General features: G+C 40.0%; 1 protein-coding gene across 1 annotated transcript in view; it reads left to right on the plus strand.

Annotated features, from left to right (window-relative positions):
- Nucleotides 1–4,184: 4,184 nt before the first annotated feature.
- Nucleotides 4,185–20,299, plus strand: part of PI4KA (phosphatidylinositol 4-kinase alpha) — a 59,115-nt gene continuing 43,000 nt past the window's right edge. The window contains exons 1-18 of the mRNA XM_035897203.1: nucleotides 4,185–4,217; nucleotides 4,321–4,437; nucleotides 5,685–5,778; nucleotides 6,440–6,528; nucleotides 7,034–7,106; nucleotides 7,444–7,703; nucleotides 8,394–8,460; nucleotides 10,453–10,601; nucleotides 11,180–11,245; nucleotides 12,261–12,357; nucleotides 12,746–12,937; nucleotides 13,698–13,798; nucleotides 14,541–14,670; nucleotides 15,653–15,785; nucleotides 16,451–16,546; nucleotides 17,227–17,410; nucleotides 18,153–18,256; nucleotides 19,238–19,406. Coding sequence (XP_035753096.1) covers nucleotides 4,200–4,217; nucleotides 4,321–4,437; nucleotides 5,685–5,778; nucleotides 6,440–6,528; nucleotides 7,034–7,106; nucleotides 7,444–7,703; nucleotides 8,394–8,460; nucleotides 10,453–10,601; nucleotides 11,180–11,245; nucleotides 12,261–12,357; nucleotides 12,746–12,937; nucleotides 13,698–13,798; nucleotides 14,541–14,670; nucleotides 15,653–15,785; nucleotides 16,451–16,546; nucleotides 17,227–17,410; nucleotides 18,153–18,256; nucleotides 19,238–19,406 — 2,139 coding nt within the window. The 5' untranslated portion in view covers nucleotides 4,185–4,199. The remainder of the gene's footprint in view (nucleotides 4,218–4,320; nucleotides 4,438–5,684; nucleotides 5,779–6,439; nucleotides 6,529–7,033; nucleotides 7,107–7,443; nucleotides 7,704–8,393; nucleotides 8,461–10,452; nucleotides 10,602–11,179; nucleotides 11,246–12,260; nucleotides 12,358–12,745; nucleotides 12,938–13,697; nucleotides 13,799–14,540; nucleotides 14,671–15,652; nucleotides 15,786–16,450; nucleotides 16,547–17,226; nucleotides 17,411–18,152; nucleotides 18,257–19,237; nucleotides 19,407–20,299) is intronic.

Below are 20,299 nucleotides of genomic sequence, written 5' to 3' on the forward strand. Positions count from 1 at the left end.
AAATAAACGCAAGTAGAATTTGCCCATACTGCAGGAATAATCTTTTAGCTAATACCAACAGTGCAGGATTTAGAAATTCTAGTATATACGATTATGTTATTTTCTAATTCAGCAGCACAAACACTATTCCAAAGTAATCCAAAGATTAATTCCAGCAGGAAAGTTGCCTGCAGCTAACACTAGTGCAAAACAAAGAACATGTGTTCATATTCTCTCTAAAATTCAGGGAATTCTAGCTGAATACACTTTCCCCTCTGCTCAATAAAATAGCAAACACGTACAATTCAAGTTTTACCATGAGCCCTACGTTAAGCCTAAATTCTTGATTCCTCATTTGTGCTTTTCTGGACAAACAAATCACGAGGCCACAAGTTTGCAGAAGTGCCCCTGAGAACCCTCTCCAGCCTGAGCACCTACTGCAGCTTGTGGATGCTCTTGGGCTAATTTAGGCAATCAGGTTATTAACATTCAAGGCAACAGGCCATTAGCAGGTGGCACAGTGGACAAGACCTTTATGAGCAATGTCTCTGAGTACAAACTCTGCTGTAAGAATGAAGGAAGTGATTAACCGGGATGAAGCGAGCACATCACAAGCAACTAACCCAGCAGGCTTTTCATTTAATTAAGAGAAGAGCTGAAAACTTTTTAGATAGATAAAGATACACATAAATGCCGTTAATAAGACTCAGTAAGAACTGTTAAAAGCAGATAAAAACACAGCTGCGTCCTAGTCTCAGTATTGTACAGAGAAGGTCTAACTAGGATTTTTTTCTTCCAAACCCAAGCCATCTCCACACAGAAAATCAGTCCGCAGTAGAGTGCTACGCCGCCTCTGAACCCCTGGGTAACTCTAAAAAAAGAGATGTTTCGGGAGAACTTCGGGGGGGGGAAAAAAAAACCTACAGAGTTAGCACCAGTCAGCAGTTGCTCTGGACTTGCTTCTTCAAATATCCTTGTACTAAATTCCCTGTTGTCTGCAGAGACTTTGAGGAAAAAGGGCAGGGTAGAGAAGACCTCAGTTTTTGGTGTTAAATACTTCCAGACCTCCCCAGCCCATCAGGAGGGAGCAGGCCAGCTGCTGGTAAGGATCCAGATGTTGTTTTTGAGAATGGATCTCCCATGGGAGCTGGATGGCTGCAAGCTCTCCTAAGGTTCCTTCCCCTTCTGTCTCTGTGGGGCAACTTTCATGAGTCTTATGCCCCAAAAATCTCTGGGGCTACCTGGGAATGTGTGGTAGGGAAGAAGAAATGGCAAGAGGTCAGTGGAAAGCCTGAAGGATCCTCAGGTCTGTGCACAGGTCTCCAGACACAGGACACGTGGGCGAGGACTGGACAAGAAGGGTGTAGGTTTGGCTGCCATCCCTGATGTCTCTGTGGGCAGCTGAGCAGGCTTTTTCTCAGAGGTTTTGTCATCGCTGGAGATCCACATCAGGAATCTGCAGAGCCTGGATGGGACAGGCTGGCTTCGGTCCCTCCTGGTGGCTCACAGACTTCAGAGCAGCGTGGGCTGTGTGGAGGCACGTCAGTTGCCTCTCAAACTGCCAAGGCTGCTCTGAGATGCAGCGCTTTTGAGCTGCAGATCCCCAAAATGACAGTGGCAAGAGGGCTGTGAAGGGGACGAGGGAGCATGTTGCAGTAGGGTGGCTGGAGAGGTGCAGGGGCAGCGCTGGAGATGAAGACAGTCTGGAAGGGAGCATGGCACATGGTCCAGGGCACAGCCATGACAAAAGGGGAGGGGGACAGTGGGGCGCAAGGAGAGGCAGAAACTCCATCACCTGTGGGCAAGTGCCTGGGAAGCACTGCATGGCTGTGTGGTGATGCTGCTGGCATAGGTCATGTCGCAGTGTGCAGAGCTTCCCTGAAAATGGGGAGCCGTCCCTTTTGTTCTTGAAGACAAAGGATCTCTCTCTGGATCTCTTCCAGAATGTAACGCTTTGGCGTGGAACAAGAAATTCTCTGTTAACCCTACTCCCCTCTCGGCCTGGTAAACAGGAGGCGCCGAGCACTCTACTTGCCTCTTCCGCCTCTTGGAAATCCTGGGAAACAAATGTTTTGCTGCTAGCGCAAAACAATTAGAAGTGGGGATTTGTGCTTTCTTGTTGGATGTGCCTTTTCCCACCTCCTTGATTAATCTTGGATGCAGATGCTAGTCGTTAGATGTGCAACTCAGGATTTGCTGCGTGTTGCCAGGACTTGACCGGTGTGTCTTGTAGCAACAAAAGCAGATGAAACATCTGGTGGGGGGGGAATAAACCCCTGTGGAGTTTCCCGCCAGCTTGGCTGGGAGGGAGGAAGGGACAGGCGGGTGGAGAGGGTGCAAACACGATAGTGTTCAGGGTGGAAAAATGTGATCTGGATTCTCCATAACAAAGTTGTCTGCTCTCCCGGAGGGTCTCTGAGCCAGTGTGAACAGGATTTTTGCAATGACTGGAAAGTCCAAGCCTCCCAGTCCCTGAGGATGAGAGGTCTCGTAGGTGTAATTAGTCTCAGCCTAATTAGGACTGGTGGCTTTCCTCCACGTATCTGCTTAAATCCAAGCGATGCGATCGGCTGAAGGTAAAAATGTGCCTGGTTGGGATAAACCCCTGCTGAGGGCGAAACCAGGCCGGGGGCTGCGTCGGGGCAGTTCCCCTCGTGGGTCTCCACCGCCGACACGGTCGAGCGTTGCGCTGCTGCCGGGGGAGAGGTGGTCGGTCTGGTCTTTTGGGAGTTGGCTTCCCTCCCCGGGACGTGATCGAGCTTCTCCATCGCCTGGTGCGATAATGAAATGTGGCAGGATTTTTAAAAAGCTCAGCTCTGTGGGGATGCAAACGGTAGCACTTGTTCTTGGTCGGCTCTTGCAGGCTTCTTTTCTCCGTTCTTGTTCTGGAAATCTGACAGCCAAGGGTGAATAATTTTTTTAAGCCTTGCTGTTGGTCCACTGATATCCAGGGACTTATTTTCTTCCTTCTTATTTAGTTTGGTAGCCTACAGTAGGAGTTAAATGATATTAACAGTTCATACCTAGCTAAAATCCCTCATGGTATTGCAAATATTAACCTGATGTGGGACACCTGCGCCAGAAGTTGTTATCCAAAGTTCCTATTTCCTCTGCTGTATTTTTTGCTGAGCAAGGGGATTATTTGTGTTGTGTTACACGTCTTGTAATTATGAGGTCTGGCAGTTTAAGGACCAGAACCTTAAATTCCACTGAGCATCCAGTAAATTCTTCTAATCCTCTTGGGAAATAGTTTTTTGATTTAGAAATTTCAAGGCGGGGTGTTTGAAGAGTACAAGAAGTAACTTGACATTCGCGCATAGGTCACTCAAATATAGGTGTTTGCTCTGACAGGCTTTTTTAGGTCGTATTTGTGAACATCAAGCAGATTTACAGAAAGGCCGTGTGCTTGTTGCATTTTCCCTTTCTTAACGGTTCCATAGGAAAACAAAGCATTTGGGCGATTTGATACGTTCTTTAGATGTCTGTTTGGTGGGTATGGAGTGAAGTAATAGGTAAGTAATGAGAAAATAATAGTTCTGGAAGCTTAACTGTGTTATGTTAAAAGGAGCTGAGCAGAAGTCGTGCTCAGCGAGGTGACAGTTTATCCTGCAGTGCTGTGTAGGAAGAAGGCATCGGTGCAGCTGTAACCAAAGCTCCCTCCGCCCGGGTTTTGCTCGCAGGAATTGAGTAAATACGCTGTATGTGCCTGCTGCGTATTTCTTGCACATCCAAAACGCCCAATGAATTAGTGGAAGGAAGGCTGTGTTGTACCAGGGGTGCAGGAGGGAGCTCTGTAAATGTGATGCTCTGAAAAGTTTCAGACTTTTCTCTTGAGATGTGAAGGCAAACGGCTTGATCAAGTGTTGAGGAAAACATCTATATGAACCTGTGTTGTGGTAAAAATGCTTGGCATCTCTTTGACTTCTTTTTTCTAGCTTCTGTCATTCACCGCTCTTTCCTAGCCCTTAGGTGCTCTCATTAAGAGCGCTGACGAAAGGAGGGTGGTGTGGCCGTCTGTCTTCCAGGAGATGGAGAGGCTGCTGTCCACTTCAAACGCAGGAGGTCTGGATGAGTCTTGAAAACCACAGCCTGTCAGCTCGTTTCCCTGCTGTGAAAACACTCGCAATTGTGTCAGTGCTACCCAGGCCTGTTGCTTGCCGTGCTCTAGGGCACGGACGCAGCGGCTACCTCTGCTCCGGAAAAGAGAAGCCGGGAGCTGTATGCATTGCTTTCCTGAGGTCTGCGGGTGGATTTTTGAAAGGCAGTTTTAACACATGTACTGTTGTTCCCTTGCACATTTTCGGTCTTGTTCCACCGTTCTTTCCCTCCGCTGTTTTTCAGGTACAAAAACTGCTCTGTATGTGTCCAGTGGATTTCCATGGGATTTTCCAGTTAGATGAACGTCGCAGAGATGCTGTTATTGCTTTAGGAATCTTTCTAATTGAATCTGACCTTCAGGTATCTTTCCCACTTAGGCTAACTCTATTTAACTTGGAAGATTTTGGATTAACTCAAATGTAGTTGTTCAGTGAATGAGAAGTTGTATTTACTATCCATAAAAATAAAGATCAGAGGTACCAGATGGATGTGGGCAGGCGGACACAGGGAAACAAGGACAGTACTGATGAGCGTGACAGACAGTAGTCATGGCACTGCCATAGCCAAACTGCTGTCATGTTTTTTGGTGATTATAGCTTAAGGAGGGAAAGGAAAGGCTATTCGGGAGGGTTTGCTCAAACCACGTGTGTCACTGCATGTTCTTCCCGCATGCTTCTAAGTGGCAGGTATGTTCCACCACGCTCCTGAATGTCTGGTTTGTAATAGGCCGTTTCATGCCTGGCACTAGCCAGGATGAGAAGATGAACGGTGCACATAGGCTGCATTGTATGCGAACATCCCTTTTGTGTCTGTCAGCCTGTTAATGACAAGCTGGTTCTCTTCCCTTCGAACTCTGGGCGTGGTATTGTTCCGTGCAGAGGAAAGGAAGGATATGCCGAGTCCTCGGTCCAAAGTCATTAGACCTCACTTTTAAGTCGTTTAATGTTTCTAGGGTTTGCATCAGGCCTGAATTTCCTCCTATTTAGTATCTATTTATTACACTATAGCTTGCATGCATCTTATTAACATTGTCCTTTTTGCATTTTTTGTAGTTTGAAGTTTAAATAAGGCAGCTGTATTGATGTTCCGTAGCATTTTTATGATATTTTCAAAGCCAGCAGTTAGTATTAATTAATCCAACTCTATGAAGGAGGAAACTGCTATCCTTTGATTTGCAGAATAGGAAGCTGAAGTTTCACACAGATGTGTTAAGTGACTTGCATAATGCCATGGGATGGCTCACGTGTACTCACGTGAATTGGGACGGGTGCTCTGACATTCTAGCTGCCTTAAAATTATTTTGTGACCTTGCTGTAAACTAATACATTTTTGGGGGGTTAATTACCGTTCTGGAACTTTTTTCTCCAACTTTTATGGAGAATGAACTTTTGCCTAGAATGAAAGGATTGGATTTACAGCACTAAATTGGTTTACTTTCATTTGCCTGTGTTGAAATCAATTTTGCAATAGTCAAGAAGCCTGTGGACTAATCATTAGGAGTAAGTTATGTGTGTGGCTAATGTAGTCTTCCTGTATCTCTAAAATATCTTGAGATGATATGGTTCAGCTTTTCTTCTCCATTTTAAATAGAGTATTTTCCTCTTTAGCACAAAGATAATGTGGTTCCTTACCTCCTCCGACTTCTGAAGGGTCTTCCCAAAGTCCAATGGATAGAAGAAAGCAATGCACGGAAAGGCAGAGGTGATGTTTGGGTTTTTTGATCATTCTCATTGAATGCCAGCCAGGAAATAAACAATAACAAAGGTTATTCGGGACGTGGTACAAGGGGAGGTGATAGGTCCTGCTAGATTCTTAGCTCCTGACTCATCAGCCTTTAATATTGATTTTCTTTAGAAGCAAAGAGGAAGTTGAGTAGCTCCCAGCTTTCTTGCTTCACTGCTTTGTGATAAATTGCACTTTCCAAATAATTCTATGCTCAATATATTTTGTTACTAAATTGGAGAAGATTAGAGCAGGAGAGTGGAACCTGTGGCTACTTTTAGCTGTGATGCTTAGCTGCTGTTTAAACTACTTCATTTCTTGTTCCCTTAATATCCCTTAAAACTAATATAAGAATACTTTTTCACAAGGGGTATTATAAAATGATTTTTTTATATTACTTGAAAGCCTGGAAAAGTTTTTAATTATCAAAATTATTATTTTATCATTTCATGCTGAAATTATCATGGTTAGAGTGTACTTCTAAATTTTGTATGTAATCCTATATCTTCCTACAGTCTCATCTCAGAACTGTGTGACATGGAAATCACTTGTGTCTTTGTGTTTTATTATTGTTTGCTCTTCTATGTTGATTCTCTCTAACAATGCTTAAGTGGCTTATTTTCCTTCTGTTACTTTGCAGGCTTGCTTCCAGTGGCAGAAAACTTCAGCTTCTGCTTGGTGACGTTGTTATCAGACGTTGCTTACAGGGATGCATCTCTCAGAGAGCAGGTAGAGTTTATTTTTAGTTTGTGCTGATGTAGTACCCCATTCTCCAATGCTGCAGTACTGACAAAGGCCTAGAGAAGAGTACACCACAGCTGCTTTCTGTCTTGCGAAGGGATTGATTGCTTTAACATGTCTACTGTTGCATTATTTGGCTTTTCTTAATTAATAGTCAGGTGCCTAGACGATACTTATGTCTGCTGTTGCTTCCTGGTGTCGAAGGATGTCACTTGCTGAGCCCAGAGTTTTAGAATGCAGGTTTTGATACTGAAATTAGGACTGCTGCAGTTTTACTCTGCTAGTACGTACCAGCTAACTGCAGCCTTTACAGAAGAAGCTCTGTAAGCTGACTGAGGGCATTTTTTAGTCACGTAGCGTTCAAAAAATCTTGTTTACAGAGGTGCTTATGGTAACATTTGCAGGTTTAATTTGTGTTGTAGTGATCTAGTATAAGATAATAATATCTTTTTACCAAAAGGTGGGGTTTTTATGTCTGTCTTGATTACTTTAGATTTTGGATGCAATTCTACAAGTAATGCAGTTCCTGTTGGGAATGTGCCAGACCCCACAAATGCATGATAAAGGTACTACTAAAATAACTCTTTATATTGTTGCTTGTAACTTTATACTTTTAACTCCAGTCCTCTGACCTCTTGTGGTTTCTAATTATCAGGATCGCTCCTGAAAAGTGAGCAGCTTTTTCTTTTGACTTCTCTTAGCATGTATTTATTCTTTGTATTGCTGGCTGGTAAATACGGAAGTAAGATAAGTGTATTAATTTGTGATACCTTCATGTTTTTCCTCTACTTGTGCAAATAAGTCTTTGCAAAGCACATTAGGCTGAAACAGTGGTAGCAAAACCATGAAGAGGAAGTTCTAAGTTACTGTTAATATACCGATACATGTATTTTTCTTTTCCAGAATATTTGTGTAAATACGCAGTACCCTGCCTGATAGGAATTTCTCGAGCCTTTGGTCGCTACAGCAATTCAGAGGAGGCTCTCCTTTCAAAGCTTTTTCCCAAAATTCCCCCTCATTCCCTGAGAGTTCCAGAAGAGCTTGAAGGAATTCGCCGACGATCCTTTAATGATTTCAGATCAATTCTTCCCAGTTCTCTACTCACTGTTTGCCAGGAAGGAACACTAAAGAGAAAGGCTAGCAGTGTGTCTAGCATCTCACAGGTTTGTATGACTTGCTCCATGTTGGAGTCAGTGCTGAGATGATTTCGTGGTCTTGGTGGAGTTACAACCGCATTAAGCCTGGATATGCACCCAGTCTCTTAACACGTTATGTGACCAGGTACAGGGATCTTTATTTTGGTTCTGCAACTGATTTTCAAAATAATTTTATAGTTTGTGGGCTACAGAATAATCAGTGACGGTTAAACTAACAGTTGTACTAGTAAGTCTTCACATTGAACAATTGGAAAGTCCTATTCCTTGTGTTATTCTCATGAAAAAACATTGTAATGTGTATTTGCAAATTTGGGAAGCTGGCACTTAATAGCTAAAGTTTTCAGAAGCGCTGAGGATACATGAGCTCTCATGGGTGTCACCCTGAGCTGTGGATCTTCGTTGTCTTAGGGGAAGAATGGGTTCAGATGCTGGTTTTGAAACCACAGAGTGTTATTAGCATAGCTTCATACAGTACAGGAGTTATCTTTCTGATACCTTCCCTTTAGTCTAAAGCATTGAACTAGCTTTCTTTAACTTCCCATTTTTGGTTGGCATTGAGCTGTTAGGCCTGGCAATACATAGTTCCTGTTAGTTCTGCTTGAAGCTGTGTTTCATTATAAAGTGTATGAACCATTCTCTGGAAGATTTTTCAGTGTTCTATAGTTTTTAAATTATGGCTTGTGTGTGATATTTCAGGTTAGTCCTGAACGTGCAGTTCCCCCTCCCAGCTCTCCTGGAGGATCTGCAATTCATTACTTTGAAGGTAAGTTATTTTACAGAGGAAGAGTGTGTGATTTGGGGGTTTTGTTGCTATTCATAGAAAATGGAAAACAAAATAATTTTGACCCCTTTCTGTGCCCTCTAGAATTCTTATAGTAATTCTCTGGCACATACCTGCTAGGATTCTGAAAAATTTTGGGGTATAAAGACAGTAGGAAGTTATTATTAACACCAGTGTTTTCCAGGCTCAGTTGTTTCTGGCAGGCTTCTGAGAGAGACATGATTTCCTCGCGGCTAGGCTGTGCCTAGTACTGAAGAGCTTAATCCAGCTAGGCCAAAAATATTTCAGGAGATCAGGCTGAGTCACTCTGAGAAACAAGTGTTAATATTGTGCCTCACTAGACAACTAAATTGTTGGCCTAGGGTCTGGAATTTTGAGACCTTTGTGGCACATTGTATAAATAAAACAGCTGCTTCATTTGAAGTAAATGTGATATGGGTCATTGTGTAAGACCTAGTAATTTGCTGAAGTGAGAAATAAGGAGGCACTGAAGTTAAGTGCTCACTAATGTGTATCAATTACTGTATCACAAAAGGCAGAAATGTGAAACATTTTCATGAATTATAGACAAACTCTTCACCACTGAGTTTTAGTAGAGCTCTAGCTGTGAGTTCTGTGTCAAAGCAGTGTGTAAAAAATAACCTGTCTTTCATGAATCAAGTGAGGACTGGCTCCGCATCTGAGGTGTTTTGGTGCCTCTGGTTTTGTCTGGCCCTTTCAGGTTTTTAACAGTTTAGGCATTCTCTGTTTCTGGGTCATTCTACTCCCTTGAGTCCTGGCTTAAATTAATTTCTTCAACATTACTTTTCTTTTTCCTTCATGTTACTATTTGTAGAGGCATCTGTCTTCTTCAGTCATATCATGGGATTGTAGAGTAATGAAAATATGATTCTTAAATTGCTAAGTAGGAAGAGACCTGTTTGTCTTCTGTCTGCCCTGTTGAACCAGCCTATACTACTTCAATTTTATGGTCTTCATGTTTTGAATGAAAATTTAAAAAAAAAAAAAAAGGCTGCAGGTTAGAGAGAGACTATAGTAGTAGAACTAAAATAATCTTAAAACTATCGATGAACAGTGGACAACTCTGTAAAAATTTCAGAATCATTTTAATTGTGTCTCTAGCAGAGTTATGATTATTCTAATCAGGATTTTATTTTCATTGCCAACTTCTACCAGATACAGGCAGCCCTTGTATTATTCCTGATAATACAGTTTATGATAGACTTTCTTTCTGAGGAAGATGAGTAATGACCTTGTTTTTATTCTGGCCAAGGCTAACGGTTTAGAAAAAAGTACTGAAAAAAATTCTTTTGTTGTTCTCAATAAATAGTGTTGCTTGAAAGCTTATTAATCACAAGAACATTACTTGAGCACCGGCAGCTGAGTACTTTAAAAAGGCAGAGATGTAATTTCTAAAATGGAAATAGTGTCAAAAGCAATATGCTTAGCAAGTTGTTTGCTTAACGGAGCGCTTGAATCTGAAAAATAATTTGATTTCTCTTTGCCTTCAAATTGCAGTAGTGAATTGGTGCCTCTTCTAGGATGAAAGCTGTGCCACGTTTTCATTTGATCTAATATAGGGGAAAACCTTGCAAGACAGTTTTGACTTAACCTTTTCTTTGTGTCTTTATGCTTTTGAAACAAATGGAATTTACAAGTATTTTCAGGTAAATGTGCATCAGTAGTGTGGGAAGACTTCTTGTCAGCAGTGTCTCTGACATGGACACAAGTCATTACAATCACAGTGGAAGAATTAATTTCAAACTTCTAATGAACAAATGTATTTTTTCATCATAGTTTTCTGTCTTGATTTACCAGTAGATTAGCTGAAATGTGCCTCTTGATAGCTTGCAAGTTAAAGTCTGTACTGGCATTGGAAATAATTCTTTAGTAGTGACTAAACATTACCATTAAACAAAGTTTATATAGTCTCTCTCTCCTCAAACTTTTATTTCTATTATTTTTTCTGATCAGGTTCATATCTTCCTGATGGGAGCGCACTGGATCCAGATTATTACTTCTCTACAATCAGCTCCAGCTTTTCAGTTTCTCCTCTCTTCAATGGCATTAACAATAAAGAGTTTAACATCCCACTGGAAATGCTCCGTCAGCTGTTGAACATGGTATGTGATGGGTTCTTATGAAGGCTGCGGTGAGATTGCATTCTAGATATTCCTGCCAGAAATAGATGCAGTTTAAGGTTTTAGAATTGCAAATAAAAAGACGCTGTTTGTCTCTCAAGCTTTGTGTAATGTTATTTTCATGGCATTTAATGTCATGCTTCAATAGTATTCCTATAAAGCTCCCATATGAACAGTGAAGAATTAGGAAAATCAAATAAGTTTATGTCAACTTCTTCCTGTTTGAGTCTTGCAGACCACTTGATCTGAGGTAACCTACGTGCTGCTAGTTGCTGAAACAGAAGATTGGTTTTTGTTGTGAGAATGAGACCCTTCTCCAGAAGGATTTAGTTCACGCATATAACAGAAACTGTTAGCCCTGTCTGCTTCCTGCACCAGCTATCCTGGAACAGCATAGAGAGGCTCAAATATATTTATCCTTGTTGCAGACAGAAATTCTTATAGCTTTAATTTCACCTGACGCTTTGCAGTCAAGTGACTTGTACAGGCAAAATTGTATTCTCTTCCTTTCTAGAGTCATCAACAGGAAACATCCTTTTTTAATTTTTTCTCCTCTGTAGGTAAAACAGATTGTTGGGGATTCTCTGCTAAAGACCTTAGATGCAGTTGTAGCTGAAGTTGCAGAGGTATGGTTTTAGAATTCTTTTCTAATTACTCGAATGCTTTATTTTTTTGTCTTAATAATTAATACTTGGAAAATGAGCCTTCTACCTATGTGAGGTATGCCTTACCTTTGCAAAACGATACTAATTTCCTGTTTGAGCTGTTCTTTCTGTGATGTAAATCTAGCCTTGGACTGTAAAAATGGGTGGGTGAGTGTGGAATGTTTTTCACTAACATAGAAGGAAATGGTTATTCTCTTAAAAAATGAACCATTTTCTTACGCTAGCTCTATTATCCTACTAAATTACAGCATTGGTTGACCAAAAGTGTTTTACTGTTGACTAAGATCTTTATCGCATATTGCAATAACATTGTCTTTCTTTCATGTAGATAAAATGTGTTGGTTGCTTTCTTTTTCTGGCTTGGAAATCCTCTTTTAGGTGTCATTTCTACAAGTTTAATAGTGTCACAGTTCGTGGACCGTTACTTTCAGAGGTGGCGAACTTGTTTCTGTAGGTCTGTGAGTCCTTGTTCTCCCCTTCCCTGGGTGCAGCCTCCACCTCCTTTCTGGAGTTTTGCCTCATCTCGGGGGCATAAAGCTGTGTTGAAGAGAGTATGTGTTCAGCTGTGTGGGAAAATTACTTTGCTGTTCTCTCCAGCCTTCCTTCGGGTACTGCCATATTTGAAACGTAGCCCTGACTGGAGACAGCTTCTGTTTCTCTTTTTGCTACCTCAGTAAAATGATAGGTTTGAATCCTCTTCTGTTTTAGGTTTTTTTTTAACAACACTTACAGAGAGCATATATGTGTGCTTCAAATTGAAAGAGTGGCTGAATCCTATTTAATGCACTGAATGGCTGTACTTTTGATAAAAGTAAGAGAGGAAGCTGTGAGGTTAGTTTTGGTACCTGTTTTAAATGCTTGTTTACATTGTGTACATGTGTGTACAATTATGTGACTGGGACAAGAAGATTTATTTGTCCATACAATGGGAAATACTTAATTTTGAATCTAGCAGGTTGCTGCTTTTCTTTTTCAGACGGGTGCCAATACAGATCTCTATTACAAAACATTCAGTGACCCCCTCTATCTTGCTCAGTTTAAGATGCTGAGAGACACATTATACTATATGAAAGGTACAGTATTTGTATTTTTTTTTTATTTGTCCTTCATTATTTTTAGGATCTAAAGCATTCTCTGCATTGTATTGAGTGCTCATAGGGGTTTGCATATCCTGGGAACTTCACATATGCCGTAAAATTTGTATTTTGAAATGTTTCCGTATAAAAAAGGTGCTATAGAAATAGAAAAAAAAATATTGAGCACCACTAAAAGGATTAATAAATGGCATTTCAATTGTCTGCTTACTGGTGGACTTTGCTATGAGATTTATCTTTTAGGTAGGGGATAAGCTTTATGAAATAATTTAATTTGTAACACAGCGATGGGTTTTATATATGTTGTCATTCTGATACACTGACTCCCATCCTTCTAGTATAATGCTATTTCTTTTTATTTCTTTAGACCTTCCCAACTCATTTGTGAAGGAAATCCATGACTTTGTGCTAGAGCAATTCAACAGCAGTCAGTCAGAACTTCAGAAAATCCTTCATGATGTGGATCGACTGCACAATGAACTGAGTCCTTTAAAACTGCGTTGTCAGGCTAATGCTGCCTGTGTGGATCTGATGGTGTGGGCTGTGAAAGACGAGCAAGGTAAAAAATGCTCTTCGGTCTCTGGAATGGCTGTCTTTTTTTTTAAGTTGTAGAAATACTTATAAGGTCTCAGAGTAGATTATGCTCAGAGAAATATAAAATAAATTTCAGTGGAATACTTTTTGCTATTAGAATGCAAGAGTAAAACTTCCATCAAAAAGTTGTCAAATCAGTTAGCTAGGTAGTGAGACATCTCTTCATCGAAATGAAAACAAAAACATCCTATTGCCTTGGCTCAAGAGATGGTATAATTGCTGCATTACGTGCAGCTGCTTATTTTCTAGTTTATTTTATTTTTAATTTTTGCTCTTAGTGTCTTAAATGTTTTTCAGTCACTTCTAAAGAAAATGTTTTTTCTTCATTGCTGACAGGACTGGGAAGCTCTTTCTCACTTGTTCTGATTTTTTTTTTTTTCCTTGTTGTATAATTCTTACACACCCTCTGAGTATGTGAAGGATTTTTTCCTTTGGACCTTGCAAAACTTAACTTCTGTCAGATGAGAAGAAATGCTCAAAATCAACTTTAAGTACTGTCATTCTTTCTATTGTAGTGTTTGACAGAGCTGTTTGGTGCAGGTAACTGTTTCCAAAACTATTTTTGCAGAAGCAGCACTACATCTGTTTGAGGAATTGTAGTATGAGGAGAGTGAAGCTGATAAATTTTCTGTGTTGTTTCAGAAATTCCAGTAAGCACTGGGTTGTGTGTGGCCTAATAACAAATCTGATCTACATACATTTTTCTGTTGCATTTTTCCTTTAAGGTGCAGAAAACCTGTGCATCAAGTTATCAGAGAAGCTGCAGTCGAAAACCTCAAGCAAAGTCATCATTGCTCACTTGCCGCTGCTCATTTGCTGTTTGCAGGTCTGTCTCTACAGTCCTTGACATTACTGCATCAGTGAGTGGGAGTTTGGGGAGTCTTACAGGTTGCTAGAATAACACTTTTTATCTGCTGTTTGTATTACTTTCCATCATTGTGCTCTGCGTTTGGATTTTAGAGGTCTGGTGTGGAAACTAGAACTGGAGTAGAATAGTGCTTTCAGAATTTTCTTAGCTCAACAACTTCTTGAAGAATAATATTCATGAGGTTTTTTAACTAGTATTTAATTTCTGAAATATTTAGCTTCCTAGTCCATTAAATAAACTGTTAAAATACTGGGACTGGCAGATCACTGAGTTTTAAGACCAAGGCTTGGTTATTCTAGTTTTTATGTCGTCATATTGGACACTTATTCATAGTCTTACAAATGTGGTGTTTTCCACCATGTAGTAAATAGTAAATTAGCAGGATTCTCTAAACGTTTGAACTTGTCCAGTAACTTTATTTTCAGAGAGTGCAGTTCATTTCATGTAACTTCTGTCAAATCACCCTGAGGAAGAGAGCAGTTAAGGCTTGACTGGCATGACGCACTCTTAGGATAACCTAAGAGAATTAGAGGCTTGAAATGTCTAAATCTTGCGCTAAAAATTGAATCCCTCAGAACTATGGATGGTTTGTTTTGGTTTGGGTTTTTTGTATTGAGCTGAACTTGCGAGCTTACAGTTGAAATAAAAATTGTCCTGTGATATTCTAAAGCTATGTTTGGGTTTTTTTGGTTTTTTTTAGGGTCTAGGTCGTTTGTGTGAGAGGTTCCCTGTTGTGGTTCATTCTGTCAATCCATCCTTGAGAGACTTTCTTGTGATACCTTCCCCAGTGCTTGTGAAACTTTACAAGTATCATAGCCAGTATCACACAGGTAAGGGGAAAAAAAGGCCATGTTCCAAAGGATATGCTAGTGATTGTGACTGTTTTCCAACTTTTGTGATTCTTTTTTTTTCTTTTTTTTTTTTTTCCCCCAGAGGTAGGAGGAATGCAAATCAGATTCTGGTAGAAGTGTATCTAAGGGCAAGCAGTATGTGTAGAGCTACATTTTATTCTAGCAGCAATATTGCTGTGCCTGTTCTGCTGAAACTGAGATAGTCTTATCTCAAGCACTTTTGTCCTGAGTGAGATCACCAATAACTGTAATGTGATGTGGCATTGAAGGTTGGTCATGTGTGTCAACCTCCTGCATTCAGTTCAGAGCAGTTTGCTTAGGGCTTTGTCCACATGGCCCTTCAAAAACCTCTGAGGACAGAGGTTCTACAACCTGAGCCAGTGCATAATTATCCTCATAGTGGGTGGGGGCGAAATAATCACATATCCAGTTGGAACCTCCCTTGCTTCAAGTTATGGCTGTTGTGTCTCACTCTCCCACGAAGTCTGTTTCTGTCTTCTCAGTAACCTACTTTATGCTTCAGAAGGCAGCCGTTAGGTTGTGTTCTCCAGGCTGAACAAGGCCGTGTTCCTCAGACTCTCCATACAGGTCCTGTGCTCCAGCCCCAGGACCATCTTCATGGCATTTGGGAGGATTTTTGTTGGTCTTAAATTGTAATATCAAGTTATGATTTCTAAAAAGAAAATGTTCAATTGAAATCACTTGCTGATGCAAAAGCAGAACAGGTAAAATGACAGCTGAAGGTGACTAAATTTAGGAATAGTTGTTTAGGAATAGTTAGATGCAGTAATATCTTGCGCAGCTGGTGACAAGACATTCACTTCCAAAGTTCTTCAGCTCAGCTCTCTGAGCTGTAAAGTGGCTGTTTTGCACTCACCAGATTCTGCTCTGCTTGTGTGCTCTCATCTTGGGGAAAAAAGGTATTTCAAATGGTGTTGATTTCTGTACTCTCTGCTCTTAGTAGGTGGTAATGATATCAAGATTAGTGTAACCAACGAGCATTCAGAGTCCACTCTAAACGTAATGCCTGGCAAGAAAAGTCAACCGTCCATGTATGAGCAGCTGCGTGACATTGCCATAGAAAACATCTGCAGGTGAGAGAGACTTGCACCATGCTGGAACACATGGTGCAAACAGAAAAGTCCCGTGAAGTTCAGAAGGTGCTGCTCAGTGCTGCTACAAAGGCTTTTCGCCTTTTTAATCGTGACTTCATTTTCTTTCAGACAGCTCTTGGTTCTGTTTATGCCCTAATTGTAAAATAATAATTCAGTCTCATTGTTTTGCTTCCCACATGTGTAATTCAGGCTAGTCAACATTTTGATACTCAGTGGGTTTTTTGTTTTCTGCTTAGAATATTGTGTTGAGTGAGCCTCCTGTAACAGAAGGATTGTTACGCACTCAAATGTGGGCAGTGTAATGATTATTCTTCCCTTCTAGGCAGCTACAGAGAGCTGGAGGAAAGATAAATAGTTGGTGACTAGAGACAAGGAATTAAAGTTTCTAAAGCAGTGGATTCTGAACTTACCTTATTGCATATCCCCATCATTATTGTTGCTGGAGAAAGCAGCAGTAGAAACTCCACTCACTTTTTAAAATACATCTGCAGCGTTCCTAGGCAATCAGTTCTTATACTTCATCATAAATTATTTTCCTTATACTTGGTGTGCATTTACAGTAGTAAAAAGTGAAATCTTTAATTCATGCTTTTTTTTTTTTCCTCTGGGTGTTCTAGCAAGTTTTCTGTTTATTGTTATTGCAGATGTTTGAAAGCTGGCTTGACTATAGATTCGGTGATTGTTGAGGCCTTTCTTGCCAGTTTATCCAACCGTCTGTACATCTCTCAAGAGAGCGATAAGTAAGTTGTTAGTCATCAAACCAATCTTTCCTTCACTCATTGAACCCGAATCTATTCTATGATTCTATGGGCAGCCTTGTTTTAGAATTAAGCATGTCTCAGATTAGTGAGCTTGCGCGTGGGGTCAAGATCTTCCCACGCAAATCTTTGCAGAGCTGAAGTCTTGTTTTCATACTGAGACGTATAGATTCATTTTTATCTGACTGAATCAGCAAATCTTTGGTGTTAGGCAATTCTGAGTCCTAGACTGAGTGATACTCTCCCTGCTGTATCCTTCAGGCTTCAGCTGTCTTTTATGGCTTGACACAGCTTGTCACTTCTGGCACTTGATTTGTTTCACTTTTAAGAGACTCGCCAACCACAAAACCTCCAAGAGGAGGTCCTATCGTAGCTGGTCTGACTTAATGTTTCACCTCTTTTCACTTCTGTTTCTAGAACAGTTTGTTCATGGATTAGTGTGGGTTTCTTGGATAATGTGTTTGTGGGTTTTTTGGTTTGTTTATTTTGAAAATCAACTTGTGCCAGTACATCTCTAATGGTAATGTTGGGAGTAGATGGGTATGTAGAGTGGCAATATTAAAGCTGTTAGTGATGTTTAAATTTAACCATGCTTGGAGGTCTTGATAACTGTTGAACAGTTACATGTATGGTTTTGGGTTTGTTGTTTGTTTTTGTAACAGGGAAGCTCATTTGATTCCTGACCACACAATTCGTGCTCTAGGGCACATTGCAGTGGCACTGAGGGACACCCCAAAAATGATGGAACCCATCCTACAGATCTTACAGCAGAAGTTTTGCCAGCCACCATCTCATCTTGATGTACTCATCATTGATCAGCTGGGCTGCTTGGTCATCACTGGAAATGTAAGGAAACAACTGGCTAAGAGACACAGTTCACGATTCCTTTTCTTTAGTTAAAAGGAAACCTATTTTAGAAACTGCATTTGCAGAAGTTTTTTAAGGTTTTTCTTTTCTTCACCACAGCTATGGGCTTGTACAATCCTCATGTCTCTCTGACATCAGAAAACAAAAGCTAATTAATAACGTGTAAAATGCTGTCCCTGTAAAGATTAGTTCCCATAGAAAATAATAAAAGGGTTTTTTAAAAAAAAAAGAAATGTTTAAAAAACTCAGTGTTTTCAAAAGTTACTAAGAAGTTTATAAACTTGGCCTATGTCCCAAGTAGGTGCCCATTATCTCTTTTCATATCAGTAATTAACTTTCAAAGTCTTACAGGCTCATACATTTAAAAGTATGGATTGCCTTCTTCAGTCATACAGAGATTACTTCACTTACCTTTTCCAAATGTAATTTGTGCCTCTGTCAGTGAGCAATTAATTGCCAGAACTCAGAAGCTTGGAAAAAAAGTTTTCCATCAGGAAGGTGGAGTTAAAGAACTTAATAAATTTTGTAAAATTTGAGCAATTAAAACCACTAAAGAAAGCACTTCTACTGTGCGCTTTGTGGAAGCTGAAACTATTGCTCAGGCTCTGCCTAGATATCAATCTGAAGAACTTCATCACGCTTAGTGTATTTTACAGGGTTGTTCTTTAGAGAGATTGTATCAGTAAGCTCTACTTAGTGATTTGTTTGTGGTTTTTTACAGCAATATATTTACCAGGAGGTGTGGAATCTGTTTCAGCAAATCAGTGTTAAAGCAAGCTCAGTTGTTTACTCTGCCACGAAAGACTATAAGGATCATGGGTACAGGTAACACAGCTGAGTCCCTTAAACGTATAAATACTATATGGAATGTGCTTTATGCTACATCAGGGATTTTCCCTTTTCCCCACTGTGTTTTATAACGAGGTTATAAATAGTCCTGTTCTTTTATTTTATGTTGAAGTGTAATATATTAAAAACAGTAGTGCTTCATGATGTAGGGATTCCTAAAAATGTTTTTCACTACAGGTAGTACTGATTTTTTTTTTCCCCCCCTCTGTAAGGAGTTAATGTTTGTAAATAATAATTGACATTGACTTATGCTATCTGTAACTAGAGTAATTAACTTCTTAGCCTAGAAAAGCTAGTGAAGTTTCATTGGGGTTTTGTGTGTGTTTGTGTGTGTAGTTTTTGGTTTTATTTTTGTTTTGTTTTTTTTTTTAAAGTGGCCCCAGTACTTCTTAGGGATTAAATGCAAACCATTAACAATTTAATTCTTAGTATGTATGTATGTATGCGTTTTAGTCCCTGTTATAATTAAAGATTATCACTGACTTTGGTAGGTGGGGTAGGCTGGATATCTTTTAACGTAGTATGTGAGTAACAGAAAACAATTCCTGTCAATATGTTTTAACATACTGTCTGACCCAGTGCAATCTCTGCTTTAACAGTAACTGATACTGGTTCTGATTCTGCTCAAGAGCTTTTCCAATCCAGAAGCACAGCCCTTTGCTGCTGCTTGTCTGTAGCCATATCTGCTATAGGAAAGTCATTTCCTTTTGGCCATGACAGTGTCAAAAATGAAATGTCCTCCAAGAAATGAGGTTTACAAATAGTTTTTCACTTAAATACTGATTGCATTCCAAATATCAGCAATGTGCCACTATTATAAAAAATATGTCCCAAAAAAACTCTGGGTGAAAAAAGTCAGCAGCCTTATTACAAGAGTTACTATCAGCATTATAAAGAAAGCACTGAAAATATAAAACTTTGAGGAATTGCTTGTTCATAACTGTTCTTTCTTCTCAGACACTGTTCCTTAGCAGTCATTAATGCCCTAGCTAACATTGCTGCTAACATTCAAGGAGAACACCTTGTGGATGAGCTACTGATGAACTTGCTGGAATTGTTTGTTCAGCTTGGGCTAGAAGGAAAGAGAGCTAGTGAGAGAGCAAGTGAAAAAGGACCGGCCCTGAAGGTGAGATATTCACTGTTTTTCAGTTGTATGCAGCTGTGCATTTATATGGATGGCACTACTAAACATAGTCTTCTGTACGTTTTTTGAACCAAACCCACACCCTTACACACACAGGAAAAAATCATGCTTTGTTAAAACCAAGAATGTGTTCTGATCATGGAATATTAGTGCAGATCTAGAATGCCTTTCAAACACCTAATGAATCTGTATGGTATCTGAGATAAAGCAGTGGTATACCCACTGTTCAGCTGAGCCTGATTTTGTGTGGGGCTGGGTAAACTGGACTGTTGAGCTGGCAAAGGCAGAGCTGCAAAGAGAAATATGGAACGCTGACTACTGAACGCCTCTTATTCTGAAAGTGTCTTTAAATGTGACACAATTCTACTTCTAATTTTAGTGGTGTCATAGGAAAACTCAGGGTGGAAGGGACCTCAGGAAGTCGTCTAGTCCAACCTCCAGCTTGAAGTAGTCAGTTTATGTCATCCTGATTAATCCTGAATTGCTGCTATGAGTGGGTGCTTCTTGATTTTATTTTTTTTTTTTTTCCCCCCAAGGTCCAAGCTGATGCAGGTCTATCTGTCTAGGCTTATAGTGGAAGCAGTGCAGTGAAGCAAAAATTACAGATTTAATAAAGATCTCTGATGATTTTTAGAGGTGCTTTATTTAGAGAGCAAGTTTGTTTAAAAAGCTTGCCTAAGAAAGATGAGACTTGTCTCTTAGATTCATTTGTATGTTAGGAATACTTTGCAGAAGAGTACATTTAAGTGGTCTTGCTTTGAAATGGAGTTCTTTTCAAATGCAATTTTTGATTGTGATTTGTGAACTTTAACACATACTGGCCTATAAAAGTCTATGAGAAGGTTTGGAAGAGGAATGAAATTAAATGCCAACTT

The sequence above is a fragment of the Egretta garzetta genome, unplaced genomic scaffold (genome assembly GCF_000687185.1).
Source record: "Egretta garzetta isolate BGI_Z169 unplaced genomic scaffold, ASM68718v1 scaffold47, whole genome shotgun sequence".
Taxonomy (NCBI): Eukaryota; Metazoa; Chordata; class Aves; order Pelecaniformes; family Ardeidae; genus Egretta; species Egretta garzetta.